Raw genomic sequence first — 25,889 nt, forward strand, 5'->3', positions numbered from 1 at the left:
TAATGCATATAATTTCAGCAGGTCATCAATATTTAACATAAGGAAATTCTTAATTTAAAATGTACCTGCTACTACTTCTGTACTGGCCTCAGCTTCCTCAGCTGATAGAGCATACATCCTTCCCTGGGGTTGACTTCCCCGAGTTAAGGGAGGTCAAAATGCGGAGGGCTGACTGGAGGGAAAGGTTGGTCTGACCTGACAGTCTTTTGCATAATGCCCATATGAATGGCAGTTGAAGCAACGAATCTGAGATGTCAGAACTGGGGCGGGGCCCCTCTGCACTTGACCCGTTGCAGATGGAGGTCGAGGTGGCCTTGGAGCTGTAGGTGCCGCACTAGTGTTCGGGTGAAAAGATGTGGAGCCCAAACCACCAGCTGGTCTAGGAGGGTAGCTAGATGGCCTATAGGGCTGCCTATACATAGGCCCAGAATTGTACGATCCGCGGTATGCCTTGAAGGAGTTTCCCATATCCAGAAATGGGTTCGTTCTTTTCCACAGCCCAGGGTGAGGGACTGTTCTCCCTTTTGCTTATCCTCCATGGTCTTGGCCTTCTACACAATCTGGCGATAGTCAGTCAAATCCAAGACCTTAAGTACAGACCCGATGGATGCTTTTAGGCCCTTTAGGAACCTTGCAGCCTTCTCTTCAGCTGTCCGCATATGCCTTGGGGCAAAATGGAACAAGCTCTCAAATTGTTGTTGGTACTCAAGGACAGTCTTACCTCCTTGAGTTAAAGCCATAAACTCAGTCTCCTTGCGGTCTTTGAAGCTGCGTGGATAATGGTTGTCCAAGAACAACACCTTGAACTGTTCCCAGGTGGGTTCTGGATGGGCAGCCAGCAATATGGGCTTGGAGGCTTGCCACCAAGAATTTACCTCCTTCTTGAGTTGCAACCCAGCACAAATGAGTTACTGTGCGTCCGTGCACTCAAGCACCTCAAATATTTTCTCTAGTTCTTGGATCCATTGGTTTGGTTCCAGAGGATCACTCCCCACCTTAGAGAATACAGGTGGTAAGTTCCTCTTGAATGACTCCACTACCTTCGATGTACTATTCATCAATGGGAAGTTAGGAGCATAAGCCGGATAGTAAGAGTATGGAGGAGGCACCCCATACTGAGGAATACTGAATGGTGGAATTGGAAGTGTACCCCCCACTTGTGGTCCCGTTCCTGACCCTACAGGCAGGTCTTGTGGAGTGAGTACCCGAGGAGGTTGACCCGATTGAGAAAGGTCCAATTGTTCCTGAATAGCAGTCATAAATGCTTGCTGTTGCTGAACCATTTGTTGCTGAAAAGCCTGTTGTGACTGCTGAATTATGGTAGCAACATCTCCCGGAGTAATAACTGGTGGAGGGTCCGGGAGTGTAGTCATAAGTGGGTCCCCATGTGCCCCACCCTGACCAAGGGTCTCTAAAGGTGGAGGTGAGAATTGCCCCACAGAGCGGGACCCCCTGGGATTCAGTGGTCGACCGACCGGACGAGGACCAAGTGAGGTACCCCGGGCATTGCGACCAAATCTAGTACGTACCATCTTATCCCCGTACCTGGAACATATCACACACCATATTGGTTAAACACCGTAGAATTGATTTCGACACACAATTATATGCCATCACATAGGGTATTGCAGTGTATGATAGTCTGCAATTAACCGCAACTTAATTCTAAGATATAGGGCCAATGCCCTAACAAGTATGTCAATGGTCCCACTTGACCATTACACATTTATATAGGAATAATAATAATAATAATAATAATCAATATAATCATATTAGTAATAAAATAAAATAAAATTCAAAATTTTCCCAATTTCCACAACTGGTCGGCTACACCGGCGGGTAGGGGCCCGTCGGTCTGCCCACTGGTCCCAAAACCTCAAACCTGTGGGTGACACCGGTGGGCAGGGTGGCCCACTGGTCGACCCGCCAGTCCTGGCCAAGTAAAAACCCGAATAGGACCCCACAGGCCCTGTTCTGTTTTACCTCCTTCCTTTCCTCTTTCTCTCTCTCCCTCTCTCCCTTGGGCGATCTTGGAGGTCTCCTCGGCGCTTCCACTCGTGGTTCTACTCATCAACCCGGCGCTTTTGAGAAGATTCACATCTCCCACTTCTAAGTAAGTTTCTTCTTCAGGTTTCTCAGAATTTTCATTTGGGGGTAGATTCATGTGTAGGCTTTAATTTAGGCTTTCTTTCCATATTCCTATCCATAGAATAGTGTTGCCATGTGATTGTGATGTTTCTCTTGTGGTTATTTCTAGTTCATTAGGATTTATCTCCCCATTTGGAGAAAAACCCCAAATCGTGCCCAAGTTTTCCCAAATTTGGGGATTTCTTCAATTCTCGCTCTTTTTCTCCAATTAATGATTCATTTGTGATGCATTACACTTGATTTGTGCTTAACATGCTATAGAATTCATGAAATTTCTCTTATGCTTGGAATCCCCATGTCTCCCCATGAAAAACCCCTCCTTTGTATTGGGTTTCCTTGATTTTCATCACATACTTGGTCTTTGTGGACCTCCATAGTCTATTAGGGTATGTTTTTGTACATTCATGATCCCGCTACCATGGCATTTCCATCTTAGAGCTATAGTTTCAAGTTTTACTCCATTATGAATGAATTTGCGCATTGAAATCGAATCCTCTCATGTTACATATGCTCCTTGCTATCATGTTGTTGTTTTATCAAGACTCCGCTTTGTCACTTACCGTGCATCTCGTTCATAGGCTCCCTATCATTCCTAGCTTGTCGCTTTTTCCATTTTGCGAGAAATTTGAGTTTTGGGGCTCTCCTTTACTGCTGTCATTTTCCTTTCCTTACTCACCCTGCTTTCTTTTCTTCTTGCCAGGATGTCTTCTCGCACCGGCAAGGGACCCTCTTCTTCTGGCGTTCGACGTAAGACTACCGCTTCTAAGCGGAAGAGTGCGGAAACCAACTCTTCAGCCCCTCGTATAGGGAGACCCAGACCTACCCGATCTGACCCTTCAGACTATAATGAGGAGCTCTTCTATAGTGCAGAGGCAGCAGCCAAATGGCCGACTTTCCTGAAGAGGTCGGTGATGATGGAGAAGACCGTGGTAGTCGATGACTTCCACAAGGCTCGGCTTCAGGAGAGGTTCTCAGCACTGGGCTGGGAGTCTATCCTCCATGTAGACAGTCCATGCTACGAGTAGCTAGTCCGTCGGTTCTACTGTAACTTGAAGGTTTCTTATCCGTACGGGGAGTACACCATTGTCAGCTTGGTGAAGGAGGTAGACATCCAGCTGACCGTGGATACCTTGGCCTGTATCTTGGGCATATCAGCAGCTAGGAACTAATACTACAGTCCTCCTAGGAGTAAGCCTCTGGGACCATTCATGAGCTTGGAGATGCCGGACTTCATCTACGAGACCATCTGCGGCAGCAGTACCCGTTCGGAGTCCAAGACATCCTTCTACCCCGAGGTTCGTTTATTTTCCCGTTTGGTCCAGTTCAACCTGCTCCCTAGAGGAGGTCATTGGAACCAGGTGGGTTTCATGGCGGCCTTCATCACTTTCTGCATCTACACGGCCATAGAGGGAGGTGTCGAGCACTTGTGCCTGCCATACATCATTATCAAGACGATGGAGCACCATACTTCCCACCCTAAGGATGGAGGATTCCCCTATGGAAGGATCCTCACTAGGATCTTTGAGTTCTTCGGGGTGGACCTGAGTGGCGAGGAGGGGAAGACTCCGGCTGATAGGTTCGACAGGGGTAACCTCCTGAGGATGGGTCTCCATACCCTTATGGATACACCTCCGAGAGCAGGAGCTCAGAGAGGTAGGGATAGGAGGGCTACCCCTAAGGGAGGATGTCCATATGGAGGAGGAGTCCAGCGAGGAGGATGAGGACTATGTTCCTCAGGACGAGGAGAATGATCTGGTGGGTGGTGACATCCCTGAGGAGGCGCCTCAGGAGTCGAGAGGCCCCGATCCTGGTTCCTCCAAAGTTGCAGCCTCACAGCCTAGAGCCCCACCACCTGGGAGTGGTGTATACGACTTCAAGGGCATGATGTCCACCATGCGGGCCTTGCAGGATGGCCAAGTTCAGCTACTGAGAAGGCTGGACGAGAGTGCTTCTAGGGAGGAACGCATCCTGGAGAGGCAGGCTACTTTGGAGAACTCCTTTCTCCAACTGGGTCAGGACTTGAGCACCACGGCCAACGCCATGTCAGTAGATTTTGGCTAACTACGGAGGGTCGTACGGCTAGTAAACGTGAGGTTTGACTACTACGACCACCGCCTCGACGTCAACTCTAGGCCTCCGGCGAACGTGGTGATCATTGATGACGATGACGATGACCAGTGAGGGCTTAGCTCGCCCACACCAGCTTTTTATCTATTTTCCTTTTTGTGGACCTTGTTGTATATTTCATTTCTTCTCATTCCTTGTATTTTCACTGTAACTGGAATCATTTGTGGAATAATATATTTTGAAAGCGATTTTTGTGGTGAATTCATATGTTGAATACTTGTGTAGTTTAGTTGTGGTGTATTTTGCTACTTTTGATCATTGTCATATATAAATATATTATTTATCAGGTGTTTGTGTGAAAAATTTTTGAAAATCCCATTTTACGCCGTTATGTTGCCAAAATTTCGTCAAACTAGTACTCGATAGGTTATAACATCAACTTGTTACTTTTTATCTACTCTCACGCATGCCATGAATGCAACATCTAAATGCAACCCTTTTTAATACTTCTTTCTTTGGCTTTGACTCTTTAAAGCTTTTACATTAACCCAACCCCATTTCCCTATTATAGATTCTACAAGATTCTAATGGTATGCTGTGAGTGGAGCAGAGCATCACGCTTTGATAGCACCGTTGTCACACCCCGTTCACACTGAACCGGGCCAGTGACCGGGTTAACACCAGTTAACCCAAACCTGCCAGGATCATCTGATACTGTATTCCACCACAGCATACACACAACTAATAAAAACTTATCAGATCAGTGGAAGACTAGGTTTACCTGTGAATGTTCCCATAATACTTGATACCCGAATTATGATACAATAGTTATATACATGTGGGCCCGAAGGCATGATATTTACAAAATAAAAGTACAATTCACATATCAAGTACATAAAGGAAACCATCAAAATAATCAGAGTACACAGATCGGCTTGGTATCAAAGGCTAGAGCTCAGCTCTGCATCAAGGGTTGAGCCCAGATCGGCATCACATGGTAGAGCTCAGCTCGGCCTCAAAAGTGGAGCTCAACTCGACATCAGAACTGCGGTCCCGCAGCACAACTCTCACACGAGTAGTCAGTGCCGTGCTCTAACTCCTCAGGAGCCCACCAGTCCTCTTCAGGGAACTCGACTGTGGGATCCACCTCGTGCTCCTCAGATGTATGACCTACAAAATCATCTAAAAAAGGGGTACCCGTGGGATGAGCTCACTAGCTCAGTAAGTGGTAAGATGGACCACACAGCAGTCCACACATCAAAACACAATCATATGCACTACATGGCATGCATTACATTTTAAATCACATCCACCTAAGCAACATTACTAAGTCTTCGGTTTAGTGATACTACAGCCACAGTGCGCGTATACTCCAGGTACGAGCCACGAATTCCATCCCGCGATACGCCCATAGGCCTGTCGGAGAAGGCCCACCGTGAGTACTCAGAAAAGTAAAAACATGCCAACCACCGGCTCTCAACAGAAATATAAATGACCGAAATTTAAAGGTGCTGACTCCAGCAATTTAAAAGCAGTACGATTGGCCCTCTTGAATATACCACCGGGGTTGCCGACTGTCGTAATGACCAGCCGGGCGTTATGTCTAACCGCCACAGTGACCCGACAACCGCGACCACTACTTCCCTCCAAATGGTAACCCAACACCTCAACCCCTGTTGGTAAGGGTCGTAGCATGGGATGGTGAAAATCCTAAACCGCATGCTCCTATATGACAATAGTACGATTGCATAGTGCCACCGCATCCCATACCACAGGCCACCAATGCATTTGTGTCCAAGTCGACTATGGCATCTAGTCTATTAATGCATTATGCACAATGATGTCACATTCATCACATAAGCATCTCATCACTTGGCATTTAGAAAGTAACATAACACACATGCATAACAATGTGAGGATGACTAATCTACATATCATATTCATGATGGCATGACTAGACTAGATACATTTAAATGAATGCCAAACAATGCCTTGAAACAAGGCCAAATGTCCTCTCCCCACTTACCTGTAGTGTACAAGGATTCCCGTTCGGTACGAGTGAGATCCGGTGCGAAAAGTGTAGGATTTGGTGAACCTAACATGATTGAGAGGGGTTAGTACTTCACCATTTTGGACCAAAATTAATGAGATTCGATGACAAAATCATGTTTAGAACATTAAAAGAAGGTCACACATCCGATTTGGGTCCAATCAAACGTAAGAATCACATTCGGGGCCTCACAGGTGGGTCAGACAGCCCATTGGTCTGGCCCACTAGTCTGGCCCACCGGTTTGGACCGACGGGCAGGTTGGCCCACCGGTCTGGCCTGTTGGTCGTGCCCGAAGGCCCTGCCCTCTCAAGCGGGTGCCCACAGGTGGGCCAGATGGCCCGCCGGTTTGGCCTACCGGTCTTGGTGGGAAACCTGTTGTTTCTTCCCAACTTCCTCCATTCTTTGGGGATTCAAATGGGGTCTTTTCCCAACCCATTCTTCACACTTTCAAAGTCTTATAGGATGGTTCTAACCTAGATCTAGGTTAGATTCAAGTGATGGGAAACCATCTTACCTTCTTTGCTCAAGAACACCTTCAAACCCTCAAAATCACTTGAAACCCACAATGCTTCTCCCACCTTGTCAATACCCCTTCAAATCCTTCAAGATCCACACATAAATCATCTATTAAACCTTAGATTCATCATCTCAAAGGGGATTTACAAGATCTCAAGAAACCCTACTCGAATCAAGGGTTTTACTTGGGTATGGTGAATGTTTAAGGAACCACACCTTGCTTACCTCTAAATGTAGATCTAGTGTCGAAGATCACTCTTCTGGCGCCGAAATGGGAAGATCAAGCTTTGGTGCCGCTGAAATCCTTCTCTTCTTCCTCTTCCTTCTCTTCCCTTCTTCTTCCCTTTCTTTTCTCGCTCCTCTTTACTATCCTCACCAACGTACGAGTGTTATAAATGAAAAGAAAAGAAAATCATAAATGCTATATATATACTTCTTAAGTAACTAAATAGTTCACATGGATGGGTCACTCAGGTGGGTGGGTGCGCCCACCTGTCCGCCCACCTGAGGGCCAAAACTTAGGATTTTGACAGAGTTTGGGCCTCGGCGCGAACCCCACCCCCGGCATACGATGTAATATACATATACACCTTAATATACGGCTACATTACCTGCTTTATCCGTACACGGCCTTATGATAGGTGCATGTACTCGGCTTGGGTACTCCCGTCTCTTCTGGCACTGGCTCGGACTTGTCGGGCCAGCCAGTGTTTAAGGTCACCCTTGCCATCATAGTCCATAAGGAGCCTGCTCTAACTCTCTCATGTTCGGGTCCTGCATAGTTAAACCATGTCAACCGAGTAATCAGACCGGGTTTAAGAAGTAGGGTATTACACGTAGAGCCTTCCTCGGGAGGATTTCCTTCACCACAAAAGGGCCACTCCAGTTTGGCCTAAACTTGCCCCTTGGTTCATGAATGGGTGCTCTCTGCTCCTTTAAAACCAAATCTCCAACTTCCTAGGAATGTGGGTGGACTTTTTTTTTGAAAGCCCTTGTAATTCGCAGTTGATACTTCTTCATGTTGTCCATTGCCTTCATCCTTTTTTCATCAATGAGGTTCAACTCCTCGTACCTTGACTTGAGCCAATCCGCTTCTGGAATATGACTCTCCATGAGAATTCTAAGAGAGGGGACCTCTAGCTTAACCGGGAGGACTGCTTCCATCCCGTAGACTAAAGAGTACGGAGTTGCCCCAATTGGAGTTCTAATAGAAGTCCGATAAGCCCATAAGGCATAAGGTAATTTGTCAGCCCAATCATTGTTCCTATCAGCCATCTTCTGGAGTATGACCTTCATGTTTTTGTTTGCCGCTTCAACCGCTCCATTGGTTTGAGGGCGATAAGGAGAAGACCTGTGCCTTGCAATCCTGAATTGGTCACACAACTCCTGTGCCTTGCCCCTAAAATGTTGACCTTGGTCAGAAATCACCTCATGGGGCATCCCATGTCGGCAAATGATATGTTCTTGTAAAAATTTGGCTACCTTTGCCACTGTGAGTTTTGCGTATGACTGAGCCTCTACCCATTTGGTGAAGTAATCAATAGCTACCAACACAAACTCATGCCCGTTCGAAGCTTTGGGGTTAATTTTTCCGATCACATCGATACCCCAAGTGGAAAAAGGCCACGGAGAACTCAGCGTGTGCAATTCTGTTGGGGGCACATGGATGAGGTTGGCAAAAATCTAACATTTGTGGCACTTCTTCACAAATTCTGTGCAATCGGCTTCTAGTGTATTCCAAAAATACCCTAAGCGGAGAATTTTCTTAGCCAACATACGGGCATTCATGTGAGGGCCACAGATTCCCTGATGTACTTGCTCCAAGATTGTCTGTGCTTGATCTTCATCCACGCACACCAGTTGTACACCATCAAAAGATCGCTTGTATAAAATATCTTCGTGTAATATGAATTGGGTGGCATAACGCCTCAGGAACCTTTTATCTCCTTGGGTAGCATCTGCAGGGTACTTCCCCTCTCTGATAAAATCCACAATATGGGCAAACCAAGGCCTACCATCTACTGTCAGGGCATTGACAAAGCCTTGATGTGAAGGATGATCTCTCCGATCTATAATGAATGGTTGTATTTGCTCACCCGGACCAAAATCAACCATCGATGCGAGAGTAGCCAAAGCATCGGCAAACCTGTTATTGTCCCTTTGGAAATAGTCAAAACTAATTTCTGTGAACTGCTTCATTAGAGACTCTACACACCCTTGGTATGGTTTTAACTTTTCCTCCTTTGTTTTCCACTTGCCTTGGACTTGGCATATGACAATTGACGAATCTCCATATACTTCTAATCTTTTGACCCCAATAGAGATGGCTACTTTCAATCCCATGAGGCAAGCTTCATACTCGGCCTTGTTGTTGGTGCACTCGAAGTCCAACCTATATGCCATGGGCATGTTCAACCCTTCAGGAGTTATAAGTAGAACTCCGGCTCCACAACCTTTGTGATTGGCAGCTCCATCAAAGAACATTTGCCAAATGCCAACCTCATTTTCAACCTCAACAGAAACTACATCTTCATCTGAAAATATATCATTCAAAGGCCTCGTATCAACAACTGGATGTGCGGATAGATGTTCAACGATGACACTACCCTTGATGGACTTCTGGGTGACATACACAATGTCGAACTCCGCTAAGAGCAATAACCAACGTGCTAATTTGCTCGTCAACACGGGTTTCTCAAAAAGATACTTGATGGGATCCATTCTGGCTACTAAAAAGACTGAATAGGTCAACATGTAATGTCTCAACCTCCTTGTTGCCCAAACCCAAGCTGCACAAGTCTTCTCCAGGGTTGTGTACCTTGTCTCATAGTCTGTGAAATTCTTACTAAGGTAATAAATTGCTTGCTCTATATGCCCATCTGGACCATGCTGAGCCACCATCGATCCCATGGAGGTTTCTAATACAGAGAGATACAACAACAATGGCCTTCCGGGAGTAGGGGGAATGAGGATTGGTGGGTTTACCAGGTAGCTATTGATGCGATCAAAAGCCAATTTGCATTGAGGATTCCACCTCTTAGGTTGATCCTTTTTCAGTAATTTGAAGATCGGTTCACATATGGCTGTTAGTTGAGAAATGAACCAACTAATGTATTGGATCCTTCCTAAAAACCCTCGAATTTCCTTCTCCGTTTGAGGAGGTGACATTTCTGTTATTGCTTTGATTTTGGATTTGTCAATCTCAATGCCTCTCTCACTTACCATAAACCCCAAAAGCACACCATTTGTCACCCCAAATACACATTTTTGTGGGTTTAGTCTCAGTTTGAAATCCTTGATCCTCTCAAAGAAAACCCTCAAAGCCTTAAAGTGCCCTTCTAGATTAATCGACTTGACAATCTTGTCATCTACATACACCTCCACTTCTTTGTGTATCAAATCATGCAAGATAGTGGTAGCGGCCCTTTAGTAGGTAGCACCTGCATTCTTCAAACCAAAAGGCATCACCCTGTATCTATAAGTGCCCCAATCCGTAGTGAAGGACGTCTTGTCTTTATCTTTGGGATTCATTTGGATCTGATTGTAACCAGAAAACCCATCCATGAATGATAGAAGCGCATGCCCCGTAGTATTATCCACTAAAAGATCGATGTGTGGTAAGGGAAAATTATCTTTGGGGCTCGCCCTATTAATGTCCCTATAATCCACACATACCCTGATTCAACCATCCTTCTTTGGTACAACTACGACATTTGCCAACCATTCAGTATACCTCGCCACCTCAATGAACCCTACACTAAGTTGCTTGGCAATCTCCTCTTTTACCATCAGAGCCCAATTCGGACGCATGCGCCGAATCTTTTGTTGGAACAGCTTTGCATCAGAGAAAAGAGGGAGATCATGTTGAACTATGCTGGCATCAATACCAGGCATATCCGCGTATGACCAAGCAAACACCTCCTCAAATTCTTTTAAGAGCTCGATTAATTGGGTTGTCTCTTGCTCATCAAGGGACATGCCAAGTCGAACCTCCAGGGGATCATGTTCTAACCCCAAATTTATCAATCTGAAATCCTCACAGACAGGTTTGGCCTTCTTTTCGTTTAAAGCTTTTAATGATTTGAGAAATTCAGGCAATGGGTCATCGCAACATTCATCATTAAGAGATGAGGGGATAGGGAAGAGGAAGAAGCAATATACTAGGAAGAATTCATTTCATTAATAACTGGGACAATTACATCAGACTTAGCTCCGACTGGAACCAACACTGCATAAGTGGATATACCTTCTATGACATGGAGAGAAACAGAAGGAGAAACAACTAGTGGACTGCCTACAAACTTAAAGGACTTAGGCCCAGACATGGCCGACTCTTCGGGTACAAATTTCAGCTCCTCAGGGTAAACAAACTCATCCAAACAGCTCCAGTTAGGAATGACACCCTCAGCATGATGAATCAACAAGTGGGGTGAAGGTGTCTCAGATTCATTGGTCCCACCAATCATCATAATCTCCTCATCGAAGAGATTGCTAACATCTAGGTCTTCCTCTGTGTGTCCCTGTTGGACCTGTTCAAACTGCTTCAGTGAGTAATGTTCTAACTCTGCCCAATCAATCGCACAATCAAAGAAGATCTCAAAGCCTGGTAGCCTCTCCCCTAAAAACGCATCTAACCATGGTTCTGGGAATCCGCAATAGAAGAAATCCTACCCTTCTTTGACGAAATAACCATTCAAAGTTTTGAAATAGGGAGTCACATTGACGGTCTTAGATCCATCTTCCTTTAACTCTGACTCTACATGCTCTTTTAAACTGAAAGTGACAACATCATCCAGAAGGGGGAAAGTGAAACCACTAAGATCTCCAACACTGGTTGCCTCTGCTTGGCTACTCTTCATTGATAGAAATGATAAGGGAAGTCGGGTCAAAATTTCCTAAATCTTCCTACAAGGCGTTAACTGTTCGATGCTGAGGAAGGGGATTTGTGCCAACGTTGGGTCGTTTGACCCAGGTTTCAAACTTCTTTGCAACAAGCAGACTCCTACAACTTGTAACATCTATCTGTTGCGTGACCTTACTGAGAATGGTAGTCACAAAATAGGTTTGGATTGAACCAATCAGGTTTACGCTCAGGTATGGGTCTAGGCTCTGGCTTGACTATAAGACCGGCCTGAAGCAACAATTCAAAACTGAACTCAAAGAAGTCCCCAGGTCAGTAAACTACCTTCGAGGATGATGGGGAGCGGGGGTTGCATCTTGCTCAATCACAAATGGTGTTTCCGGAGTAGGCAAGGCCGGCGTTGTGGGAAGAATCGCCATCGTGGCATTAGACCCCGAATTCCTCTGTTGGGTAGGAGGTTGGGGAACAAACCTAGGAGTTTGAGGGTGACTCCGTTGATCCGGAACCTCTTCCCTTGGTGCGACCATATGTGTGCGTACCACCTCCGTGAGGTTGGCCATCATTTCCTCTAGCCTGGCCATTCGACCATCCATGTTATCCAAAGGTGGTTGTCGAGGAATGCCTGCCATCAAGAACCACTGAATGATGGTCCCGAGAGGTTGCTAGGACAATCCCAACTAAGTGGGATGAATGAGAAAGGCTAATTGGGGTAAGATGTTGGCAGCACTGACGGGTACCAGAAAAGGACAAATATAGACGGTGAGATAGCAATACACAACACTCTCCTACTTGAACACAAGACTAGCCAAACATACGCAAGCAAGGATGACCGGACCAAACAAGAGTTAGCTCAAATGAGAATGGCATCAACTTAGCGGCATACTTAAAGAAGTGTGCCTAAGTTAAAGAGACTCTCAAGTGATGGATCAAGCAAAGGTGGTTCCTGTAAGAACACTTATGTAGGCGACTCTACACTGAATCAATCACCAAAAACCATGGTGGACGAATTTGGGTCCACCGTTAACATCGAGATAGCATGTGTGAAACCTTTACCAGGTTGAGACCTATACCACATCGGACTAGTGGTGTTAGCATATAGCCACGGTACCAATCATACGATGTAGTTGTAAGAATCAACAACTGGTGTAGTTATAAACACTAGCACCTTTAATGTTAATGATAAATCCAATCCTTCCATTGGTGGACGGTAGATTGAGACGAGTAAAAATGACTACAAGGAGTTCCAGCATGAACCGCAAACAATATTACATTAGTTGTGTTGATCCTAGTCATTGGTTCTATGTTCAAGTACATGATGCATGTTGCCTAGGTTTAGGACCGGAAAGGCTACCTTGCCAAGACCGATATACCTATCACCCGTATACATGGAATGAATCAGAGGTACGTGGTCCCTTTGATATACCAATAGGGGAATAACTCGAGCATATCGAACTCAGTGTGTTAACCAATTGCGTCTCTTTGGGCACACCTAAATGTGTGTGTTCTCCCTCAAGCATGCAAGGTAACACCCTTGCCGATAAGTTCCGTATTCCAAACCTAAATGGTACGGTATCAAGGGGTGTGATGTAACTGGGGGTGGCCCAAACATAAGTAAGGGACCCTGGCAGCTACACCACGGGGGTGAATAAGGGTAAGGCATGCTATGCACAATGCAAGAAGTGCATGCAAGTGATGAAGAGTGAAAAATAACATGTTAATATACAAACAATAAGGTACAAACAAAGCTATACAAACAATGGTCAATCAAGAGTCTGACGTCCCCAGTGGAGTTGCCACTGTAGGTACCATGGACCTTCGCCGCCCGGGGATCGGGATATGGCGCGTAGCGCGTGTACATACGCTAGGGTTCTACCCTAATGAGATGAGATAGTATCCTTTGGTCATCAAAAGCCAAAGGGGGATACACATTATGGGTAAAAAGGAGTCGCCACCTAGAAAGGGTCTAGGACCCATAAATGTCTCCCCCAATCAAGGGAGAGAGACTAATGACTCTAATGGATAAGGCTAGTTTGCACCAAGATTCTAGACAAGTGTCAAGTGACAGACTTGGAAGGTGTTAGGCACCCAGTCTGCCCGACCCTAAGGCCGGTCTCTTTTTATTTGACCAAAGTTTCTTTGTACCCTACTAACTAGTCCTAATTCTATGTCACTGAAAACCCTAAACTAGGTATCTAAGCATGACATGTGAAAACCCTAAACCAAGTGTCTAAATTATGCTAGCTAGGTTATGATGCAAATAATGAAATGATTACGCTAATTGAATAAGCCTAAATGATTTAATTAATGTATTATGAGTCTTAGATTAAGCTAATTAAATAAGCCTAAACTTAGGATTAGTTTAGCAACTTATGAAGCCCTAAATTAAACTAATTCGATTAATTGAGCCTGACCTAGATGGATGATCAATGAATTTGTGAGATCCTAAATTGAATTAATTAAAATGATTAAACCCAATCCCAAGTAATTTGGAATAAATTATTACAATCCTACTTAATCTAATTGGTAAAAAGATTTATAAATTAAATGAGACCTAATTAATTTATAAAAGTGAAATGGATTAATTACATTAAATGAATGCAATTTTACTAATCTACCTAATCTAGTGTAGGAGGATTAAACTAAACCTACGGTTTAATTAAACTAATTATGAAACCTAATTTCACTAATTATGTTTACCTTGAGCTAATCCTAAGATGAGTTAAACATTTTCAAAACCCTAGTTAAGCTAATGAGAAGAGAATCTTTTAACTAATTAATCTAGTTAATTATCCTACATTAAATAACTAATTAATTGATTGATTAAAATAAACAAACCACTAGAGGGAAAAAGATTGGTAATTACACAAGTTTAATAAATTGAATTGAATGAAGAAATCAAATGCAATGATTTAAAAAGCTAAATTAATTAACCACAATTAAATAAACAATAGTCGAAATGACAAATTAAGTTAACTAAGTTACTTTAATTAATATAAATTAGTACTACACTAATGCAAGTGAATGTTGGAGTACAAAAGATAGGAGATAGTAGGGAAACCCAAATCCCCAATATGCACCTAATGCTATGAGCCGGTTTGAGGGGCCAGCCACGCCCGTCCTAAACTAAACACTCCCTAAACTACGTCCCATATATCCATTTGCTGATTCAAAACCCTGACTTAATAGAAATTAGTGAAACCCCATGGTTATCATATGATTCAAAACTAATGAACAAAACCCAATCGGTTTCAGCCCTCGATCCTAAGGGGCTGGATGAGAGTGACCCTAGGACTCCATATGGAATCCCCTAAAAGTATTAATTGAAACACGGTGAAGGCAAAAGTGAAATCGGAGAAATGTCACACAATGATAGGGATTGGGAGCATATTACAATTTGAATTACAAAAGTAAATAAATAAATAAAGATGAAATGAATAAACAAAAGAAAATGAACTCAAAAAAAAAAGAAAAGAAAATAGAAAAAAGAGATAAAAGGGAAGGAGATGGGATTTCGGCCACAGTCAAGAATTTCACTGAAAATAAAATAAAAAATAAAAAAAGATGGAAAGAAAAGGAGAAAAGAAGAAAGAAAAAAAAACGAAAGAGAGGACAGTAGCAACCTCGGCACCATTGCACCATCGACTAAAGAAGATGGAATCTCACCGGAACTACCGGTGCCGCTGCCAAAGGCATCGATGGAGTTGGTGGTGCTGTGGCATTTAGAGTTTCACTGAGAAATGGGTTAGAGAAAGACACACAGGGTTCGTCGGTCATTAAGTGTGTGATGGCGGCGGCGGCGACGGTTAGGTTCTTACAAAGAATAAAAGATGGAGAAGAAGAAGAGGAAGTGAGTTGCAGGGTTCGGTCGCTGCAGATTTTGGAGGAAGGAAAGAATAAGAAGATTAGAAGAAGGAGAAGAAGAAGAAGAAAAAGAGGAGGAGAAGCGGGTTCGGTGGCTACCGGTTAGGGGTTGCAGCAGCAGGGAAGAAAAAGAGAAGAAGAGAAGAAGAGAAGAAGGAGAAGGAGGCTCTGGGTGAAGAAAGAAAAACCAGAGAATGGGAGAGAGAAATCATCACCGCCATTGCTGAAACACAAGGGCTCTAATCTCATTGAAGTTGGAAACCGATGGTGGTGTTAAAAAAAAAAGGTGTTCACTGGACCTGCTCCAAACCCTGTTTAAACATTAGAGCACCCCTGGAAATCCTAAAAATGAATCGGCCTGGTGACATAACCGGGGGTGTTCCTTCGGTTTCAGGTTTGGGGGAGAGAAAGGAGAGGATAAAAGAGAAAAGAAGAAGGCGGCTGGATAGTGATTTCGGTCAAGAGAAAGATGGGTTGCAGGTTTAGGTTTCAGTAAGGGAAAGAAGGTGAAGAAGAAGAAGAAGTTGCAGGTTTTATTAAGGAAAAAGAAAGGAAGGAGAAGGGGGTGGAGAAGATTCAGCCATGGAAAAAGAGAGACAAAAGAAGTTCAGACATGAAAGAATAAAGGATTAGGTTACATGTAAGATTCTGATCTAAGGGTCCAGATTAAAAGAACAAAAAGTAATAAAAAAAAAAAACTAAACCAAATCAAAGGTAAACATGTTAAAAAAAAAAAAATTAAACCTAACTAATCTAAAAGAATCAATTAAACCTGAATATCTTTAATTGGATCGGAATAAATCAGTTTACATCTAGTAAACCATATTGAACCAAACTGAAACTAATAAAACATAATTAATCTAAATAAATCAATTATTAATAAGTTAGAAACTAATCTATTAATTAAACTAATTCTAAATCGCTATTGGGGGAAAAAAAGTATCTTAAACCGGCTTTAATCAAGAAACATGGGGAGATAACCCTTGTGCTTCAAGGCCAAAACCGAACTGAACCGAACCGGACTAAGTCTCCCAGCTCAAGGAAGGATTACACATTTAAATTTTTATACTTTGAGAGATTCTTTATTTAGAGAAAGGGAATTATCAAAAACCATATTCCTTCTCTCCAATCTCCTCCTCTTTTTGGAAGAGAGGAAGGGCTATTCTTATAACCTTGGGACTTGGGACAATTCTCTCATATTTCCGATGTGGGACTAAAAAACTAGAGAGAATTGTCCAAAAAGGCTTGCTTTTGGGCAAAGGGGTTTGGGCGCCATGTGGCACCCTTTGGTTGCTCGGAATGGAATTTGATACCGAACTTTGGAGTCAAATTTTGGGGGTCATATCTTTCAAACCGTTTGTCGGAATTCGACGTGTAATATGTCGTTAAAAAGCTCAGTCCGAGCACTATCCAATGATGTGGGACATGATTGTAGTCTCAACTAGGAACCTTTATGAAATTATGTATAAAGTAGGGACTTGGATCATATAATGAAAGAGAGAATCGGGTGTTGATTCACATAGTTCTCGCATCAAAGTGTAATGTTCGACTTGAGGGGACAAACAAAAATAATCCACAACATCAAATTCTAATTTTTGAAAACATTTTCTCTTGAAAGTTTATAGGAAAATATGGTCATTTTCTACTCCAAGTTTGAAAATTCTCCAAGTCTAAAATATCCAACATGTAATCCTTCATATTGTCATCATAGCCGGGGGGTGATAAAATTCGGTGTCTACAGATTGCCCCTCTTTGACCGAGACCTATGTAACGGTCGAAAGGCAAAGAAAAGAACACACCGTTTTGTCACCAAGAGCAATGTACTGCCGACATCCGGCTCAAGGATGGCAGAGGTGCAAATGAAAAATGAGCAATAAGACCAAAGGTAGGAAATGTCAATCAATAACACATGCAAAATCAGGTAGCGTGTGGATGCTGCTATGAATGAAAACCTACTGCAGTCGGTCAATACAGAGGTAATGCCCAAACTGTGTGACGCCGAAAATTTGAGTTTCTAGCCGCATGGTTGTCAACTTTGGGATTCTTTGCAGGGGTGATTGTCCTCGCAGAGCGGTGCTCAGCTGGGATCAACAACGGTGCTCGGTTGTGATCCTAAGGACTCTCAAAAAGTTGGTGTGGATAGTCCATATTGGCAGTCGTGCAAGACTATGAACCTTGGGATTCTATGCAGCGGATGATCGTCTTGGTACAGTGGTGCTCAGCTGGGATCAACAACGGTGCTCGGTTGTGATCCTAAGGATTCCCAAAAAGTTAGTGTGGATAGTCTGTATTGGCAGTCGTGCAAGACTATGAACCTTGGGATTTTCTATAGGGGATGATCATCCTCTCATAGCGGTGCTCAACTGGGATCAACAACGGTGCTCGGTTGTCATCCCAAGGATTCTCAAAAGGTTGGTGTGGATAGTCTGTATTGGTAGTTGTGCAAGACTATGAACCTTGGGATTCTCTATAGGGGATGATCGTCCTCGCATAATGGTGCTCAGCTGGGATCAACAACGGTGCTCGGTTGTGATCCTAAGGATTCTCAAAAATTTGGTGTGGATAGTCCTCACACAGCGGTGCTCAACTGGGATCGATAGCAGTGGGATTCTCTGCAGGGGATTGATCACCCTCGCACAGCGTTGCTCAGCTGGGATCAACAATGGTGCTCGGTTGGAGCCACGGCTACTACAAGTTGGTGCGAGAAAAGGAACCTTGGAGAATCGCATGCGGGCTCTCAACAGTGCTCGTTGTGATTAAAATTCTGAATTCGCGGTAAATTGGCATGGCGAGTATGAAAGGAGGTATGGGACCTAACAATGACATAGTCATCGCTCATGACACATCCACCAAAAGCATACTGATTTTTTTTCGCAGGGGATATCATATGACACATCCACCAAAAGCATATCATATGACACATCCACCAAAAGCATACTGATTTTTTTTCGCTTGTCATTTGCAAAAGCTAAGAACCCTTTGAGCCAATTTAGAAAATGTAAGATTGGTCTCACAGATGACCGCGATCATGTCTGGGCCCAAACTCTAAACTAAAACAAATGTTAACACACACATACCGAAGGAAACTAACCCGATGGTTCTGCCACGGGTAGAGTAAACTTTGGATAGCGACCTCACGAGAGGGATCACACTGACTAAAGAAAAAGTTAAGCTAAAAGAGGGGCTATTGAAAACTTTTGGGAACCGTCGAATAGGAGAACAGTAGATGGAGTCTTCGAGCCAGATCAAGACAATTATTTGCAAGGATGACGAGTTCACGAGAGAAATCACGTCAATCAAAATAGTCATTTTGAAAAAAGGACTAAAGATGAAAACTATTTGGAATCCGTCGAATTTGAGAGACGGTGGGAAGAATTCTTAGTCAGACTCGTTCACTTCCTGATGATAAGAGTAACGAGAATCCATTTGTCTGAAAGGGGAAAGGGATAGCTAAAAATATTACTGAGCTCGATTTTGACTTTCAAGCTGCCTACGTATCCTAAAAATTTAGGAATCAGGTCGAGCGTAGTTCATGCCTCAAAGGCAGTTTTCCTTCATTGCATTCCCTTTTTTCTTTTTTCCTTTTTTTTTTTGAATGCGGAGGCTAAACATAATACTTTTTCAGCTGATCTAAGTTGGTTGGATAGGTACTGCAGTTCTTGACCATTAAGATCTACAAGGCGTATTGCCTTCCCCGGGAGGATTTCCTTCACTGCAAAAGGGCAACTCCAGTTTGGCCTAAACTTGCCCCTTGGGTCATGAATGGGTGCTCTTTGCTCCTTTAAAACCAAATCTCCAACTTCCAAGGAACGTGGGTGGACTTTTTTGTTGAAAGCCCTTGTAACTCGCAATTGATACTTCTTCATGTTGTCCATCGCCTTCATCCTTTTTTCATCAATGAGGTTCAACTCCTTGTACCATGACTTGAGCCAATCCGCTTCTGGAATCTGACTCTCCATGAGAATTCCAAGAGAGGGGACCTCTAGCTCAACTGGGAGGACTGCTTCCATCCCATATACTAAAGAGTACGGAGTTGCCCCAGTTGGAGTTCTAATAGAAGTCCGATAAGCCCATAAGGCATAAGGTAATTTGTCAGCCCAATCATTGTTCCTATCAGCCATCTTCTAGAGTATGACCTTCATGTTTTTGTTTGTCGCTTCAACCGCTCCATTGGTTTGAGGGCGATAAGGAGAAGACATGTGCCTTGCAATCCTAAATTGGTCACACAACTCCTGTGCCTTGCCCCTAAAATGTTGACCTTGGTCAGAAATCACCTCATGGGGCATCCCATGTCGGCAAATGATATGTTCTTGCAAAAATTTGGCTACCTTTGCCGCTGTGAGTTTTGCGTATGACTGAGCCTCTACCCATTTGGTGAAATAATCAATAGCTACTAATACAAACTCATGCCCGTTTGAAGCTTTGGGGTTAATTTTTCCGATCACATCGATACCCCAAGTGGAAAAAGGCCACGGAGAACTCAGCGTGTGCAATTCTGTTGGGGGCACATGGATGAGGTTGGCAAAAATCTGACATTTATGGCACTTCTTCACAAATTCTGTGCAATCGGCTTCTAGTGTATTCCAAAAATAACCCAAGCGGAGAATTTTCTTAGCCAACATACGAGCATTCATGTGAGGGCCACAGATTCCCTGATGTACTTCCTCCAAGATTGTCTGTGCTTGATCTTCATCCACGCACACCAGTTGTACACCATCAAAAGATCGCTTGTATAAAATATCTTCGTGTAATATGAATTGGGTGGCATAACGCCTCAGGAACCTTTTATCTCCTTGGGTAGCATCTGCAGGGTACTTCCCCTCTCTGATAAAATCCACAATATGGGCAAACCAAGGCCTACCATCTACTGTCAGGGCATTGACGAAGCCTTGATGCGAAGGATGATCTCTCCAATCTATAATGAATGGTTGTATTTGCTCACCTGGACCAAAATCAACCATCGATGCGAGAGTAGCCAAAGCATCGGCAAACCTGTTATTGTCCCTCTGGAAATAGTCAAAACTAATTTCTGTGAACTGCTTCATTAAAGACTCTACACACCCTTGGTATGGTTTTAACTTTTCCTCCTTTGTTTTCCATTTGCCTTGGACTTGGCATATGACAATTGACGACTCTCCGTATACTTCTAATCTTTTGACCCCAATAGAGATGGCTGCTTTCAATCCCATGAGGCAAGCTTCACACTCGGCCATGTTGTTGGTGCACTCGAAGTCCAACCTATATGCAATGGGCATGTTCAACCCTTTAGGAGTTATAAGTAGAACTCCGGCTCCACAACCTTTGTGATTGGCGGCTCCATCAAAGAACATTTGCCAAATGCCAACCTCATTTTCAACCTCAATAGAAACTACATCTTCATCTGGAAATATGTCATTCAAAGGCCTCGTATCAATAGCTGGATGTGCAGATTGATGTTCAGCAATGACACTACCCTTGATGGACTTCTGGGTGACATACACAATGTCGAACTCCGCTAAGAGCAATAACCAACGTGCTAATCTGCCCGTCAACGCGGGTTTCTCAAAAAGATACTTGATGGGATCCATTCTGGACACCAAAAAGACTGAATAGGTCAACATGTAATGTCTCAACCTCCTTGTTGCCCAAACCAAAGCTGCACAAGTCTTCTCCAGGGTTGTGTACCTTGTCTCACAGTCTATGAACTTCTTACTAAGGTAATAAATTGCTTGCTCTGTATGCCCATATGGACCATGTTGAGCCACCATTGATCCCATGGAGGTTTCTAATACAGAGAGATACAACAACAATGGCCTTCCGAGAGTAGGGGGAATGAGGATTGGTGGGTTTACCAGGTAGCTCTTGATGCGATCAAAAGCCAATTGGCATTGAGGATTCCACCCCTTAGGTTGATCCTTTTTCAGTAATTTGAAGATCGGTTCACATATGGCTGTTAGTTGAGAAATAAACCGACTAATGTATTGGATCCTTCAAAAAAACCCTCGAATTTCCTTCTCCGTTTGAGGAGGTGACATTTCTGTTATTGCTTTGATTTTGGATGGGTCAATCTCAATGCCTCTCTCACTTACCATGAACCCTAAAAGCATACCACCCGTCACCCCAAATACACATTTTTGTGGGTTCAGTCTCAGTTTGAATTCCTTGATCCTCTCAAAGAAAACCCTCAAAGCCTTAAAGTGCCCTTCTCGATTAATCGACTTGACAATCATGCCATCGACATACACCTCCACTTCTTTGTGTATCAAATAAAGCAAGATAGTGGTGGCGGCCCTTTGGTAGGTAGCACCTGCATTCTTCAAACCAAAAGGCATCACCCTGTATCTATAAGTGCCCCAATCTATAGTGAAAGACGTCTTGTCTTTATCTTTGGGATTCATTTGGATCTGATTGTAGCCAGAAAACCCATCCATGAATGATAGAAGCGCATGCCCCGCAGTATTATCCACTAAAAGATCGATGTGTGGTAAGGGAAAATTATCTTTGGGGCTCGCCCTATTAATGTCCCTATAATCCACACATACCCTGATCCGACCATCCTTCTTTGGTACAACTACGACATTTGCCAACCATTCAGTATACCTCGTCACCTCAATGAACCCTACACTAAGTTGCTTGGCAATCTCCTCTTTTACCATCAGAGCCCAATCCAGACGCATGCGCCGAATCTTTTGTTGGAATGGCTTTGCATCGGAGAACAGAGGGAGATCATGTTGAACTATGCTGGCATCAATACCGGGCATATCGCCGTATGACCAAGCAAACACCTCCTCAAATTCTTTTAAGAGCTCGATTAATTGGGTTGTCTCTTGCTCATCAAGGGACATGCCAAGTCTAACCTCCCAGGGATCATGTTCTAACCCCAAATTTATCAATCTGAAATCCTCACAGACAGGTTTGGCCTTCTTTTCCTTTAAAGCTTTTAATGATTTAAGAAATTCAGGCGATGGGTCATCGCAACATTCATCATGAGGAGATGGAGGGGATAGGGAAGAGGAAGAAGCAATATACTCGGAAGAATTCATTTCATTAATAACTGGGACAATTACATCAGACTTAGCTCCGACTGGAACCGACACTGCATAAGTGGAAATACCTTCTCCGACATGGAGAGAAACAGAAGGAGAAACAACTAGTGGACTGCCTACAAACTTAAAGGACTTAGGCCCAGACATGGCCGACTCTTCAGATACAAATTTCAGCTCCTCAGGGTAAACAAACTCATCCAAACAGCTCCAGTTAGGAATGACTCCCTCAGCATGATGAATCAACAAGTGGGGTGAAGGTGCCTCAAATTCATTGGTCGCACCAATCATCATGATCTCCTCATCGAAGAGACCGCTAACATCTTGGTCTTCCTCTGTGTGTCCCTGTTGGACCTGTTCAAACTGCTTCAGTGAGTAATGTTCTAACTCTGCCCAATCAATCGCGCAATCAAAGAAGATCTCAAAGCCTGGTAGCCTCTCCCCTAAAATCACATCTAACCAAGGTTCTGGGAATCCACAATAGAAGAAATCCTGCCCTTCCTTGACGAAATAACCATTCAGAGTTTTGAAATTGGGAGTCCTATTGACGATCTCAGATCCATCTTCCATGTTGTTCCACTTTGAAACCTTCTCTAGCCCATAGTTGACAGTCTTGTTCTGCTGATAACCTGCCTCTGTTGCCTTTCCTTCAGAACTTTCCCCGTTGCTAAGTATATGGATCAGATTCTTCCCCTCATTCTTGTATTTCAACCCTTCATATCTCTTGAAATTTTTGTCATATTTTTGCTTCTTGGCTGCTATCTTTTGTTGGTCCTCCTCTGTCATAACATAACCAAGGCCAAAGCGTTGTGTGTTCACATTCAGAGATAAAATATCTGGGTCACCCTGTTGTCGCACCCCTAGGCCCATGCCTGGAAAATACTTCATTTTAAGAAGCATGCTGGTTACTCCGGGGTTGGTGATGTTAAACTCTGTCAAAGCAAATCTCTCTCTCCGTGAACTAGGCCCAAAAGTTGCATTGATACTGCCCAACTCAAAACCTCCCAAATGAACTTCAGATGTCTCACCATTGTTACTTTCCCCCACATCAACGGATGCCATCATACTGACCAAGTCAGGATCTGCCAAGACAGTGATCACCTGCCCTTTGAACAAAAATTTTATCTTTTGGTGAAGGGAAGAGGAAACTGCCCCAGCCTTGTGTAACCATGGACGGCCTAAAATCATATTGAAAGACGCAGGAATATCAATAACTTGGAAGTCTACCTTGAATTCTGCCGGTCCAACTACTGTCACCACAGTGAAAATTCCCAACACGCTCCTCCTGGTGTTGTCATATGCTCGAACACATTGACTATATGGCTTCATCTCGGCTTCATCAAATCCCAAATGTTTAAAGGTCCTGAGAGGGAAAACATTCAACGCCAACCCATTGTCTACCAATACTTGGGGAATTTGACATCCTCTGCAATCAATGGTTATGTGTAAAGCCCTTGTGTGGTTTGAACCTTCAAGAGGGAGATCGGCATCTGCAAACATCAATGAGTTCACTGTGTACGCGGCTCCTACTAGGCTCGCTAGTTGCGCCGAATCGGTCCCAATTGGAACTTGGATGCTTTCCAGAGATTTCAACACTGCTTCCCTGTGGGTAGGAGAGGCCATGAGCAAGCCCCAAATAGATATATTTGCTTGGTTCTTCTGCAACTGCCTCAATACTTGATTCTCCGGTTCAATCAACTTATTGTTCAGTCCCTGATCTTTAGGCCTTACTGGTGGTTCTGTGAGTCCTACTGCCTTGTAGTCCTTCCCACTTCGAGTTTCTGCTATTATCTCACCCGGAATGTAGAACTCTACCTCGTCATCAAACTCATCAAACCTTTGCTTTGCCTGCAATCGTTCCCCAGGGATAATGATATCATAATCCTCATTAGCTTCATGTTTGACTGCATTTAGTTCGAAACCAAGATTTGGTGTGTAAGTCTCAAAATCAGATTCATCATACAGGCCATTGATCTCATCTTCCTTCAACTCTGACTCTACAGGCTCCTTCAAACTAGAAGTGACAACATCAGCCCGAAGGGGGAAAGTAAACCCGCTAAGATCTCCAACGCTGGTCGCCTCTGCCTGGCTACTCTTCACTGATAGAAAACTGACAAGGGAAGTCGAGTCAAAATTTCCTAAATCTTCCTGCAAGGCGTTAACTGTTCGATGCTGAGGAAGGGGATTTGTGGCAACATTAGGTCGTTTGACCCGGATTTCAAAATTCTTTGCATCAAGCAGATCTTGGATTGCCTCCTGCAACTTGTAACATCTATCTGTTGCGTGACCTTGCTGAGAATGGTAGTCACAAAATAGGTTTGGATTGAACCAATCAGGTTTCCGCTCAGGTAAGGGCCTAGGCTCTGGCTTGACTATAAGACCGGCCTGAAGCAAACGATTCAAAACTGAACTCAAAGAAGTCCCCAAGTCAGTGAACTGCCTTCGAGGACGACGGGGAGCGGGGGTTGCATCTTGCTCAATCACAAATGGCGTTGACGGAGTAGGCAAGGCCGGCGTTGTGGAAAGAATCCCCATCGTGGCATTAGACCCCGAATTCCTCTATTGGGTGGGAGGTTTTCTGCTGCTACTAGCCTCCTTAGCAAGTTTGCTATACTTGGGGAGCTCTACTTGGGCGAGGGCATCTTCGACCTGCTGGGCTGCCATTCTGAGTCCCTCAAATGTCAATATTGCCTGGCCAAACAACACATCCTTGTAGGGACCACACACCGACCTCATGATCATGGAAATCTGATCTCGCTCACTTGGTCGACCCCTCATCATGGATGCTTTGTGACGGAAACGCCTCAAATACTCGGTGAACCCTTCATTCGGCATTTGCCTTGTCGTTTTCAATTCTCTTCTTGTTAATTCCACTTCAGTATTATAGCCATATCTTTTGGTGAAAGCTCTCATAATGTCCTCCCAAGTGCGAGAGGATGCCTTGTCTAAAGACATAAGCCAATGGTGAGCCGCACCGGTTAGAGAGAATTGAAAAGCTTGCCCCAACAATTCATCTGTGAACCTCTTTATCCTCAACTGTCCAATGAAAGACTTCAAGTGGGTACGGGGATCCCCAGTTCCATTGAACTTATCACATGTCCACTTGAACCTTTCTGGCAAGATTGCCTAGGGAAAAAAGCATAGCCCCTCAATATCAATAATTTGGTCTTCTGCCTCTTTCATATTCCTTATAATATGCTCCAAACGGTTAACCTGATCCTTCAATTCTTTTTTCTCTTGATCCTCAACTGCTCTGGCGGCAGGAGCATTGGCATAGAAGTCATACTCATCCTCGGCTGGGTAGGGAGGTTGGGGAATAAACCTAGGAGTTTGAGGGTGACTCCATTGATCCGGAACCTCTTC

At 43.9% G+C, this 25,889-nt stretch overlaps 1 protein-coding gene across 1 annotated transcript in view; it reads right to left on the reverse strand.

The window, feature by feature from the left end:
* LOC122092913 overlaps window positions 1-9,950 on the reverse strand; it is a 71,876-nt gene extending 61,926 nt beyond the window's left edge. Inside the window, exons 1-3 of the mRNA XM_042663215.1 lie at window positions 9,016-9,950; window positions 8,561-8,928; window positions 7,855-8,431 (exon numbers count right to left, since the gene is read on the reverse strand). Coding sequence (XP_042519149.1) covers window positions 7,855-8,431; window positions 8,561-8,928; window positions 9,016-9,950 — 1,880 coding nt within the window. The remainder of the gene's footprint in view (window positions 1-7,854; window positions 8,432-8,560; window positions 8,929-9,015) is intronic.
* Between the last annotated feature and the right edge of the window lie 15,939 nt (window positions 9,951-25,889).

Source organism: Macadamia integrifolia, chromosome 11 (assembly GCF_013358625.1).
Source record: "Macadamia integrifolia cultivar HAES 741 chromosome 11, SCU_Mint_v3, whole genome shotgun sequence".
NCBI classification, from domain to species: Eukaryota; Viridiplantae; Streptophyta; class Magnoliopsida; order Proteales; family Proteaceae; genus Macadamia; species Macadamia integrifolia.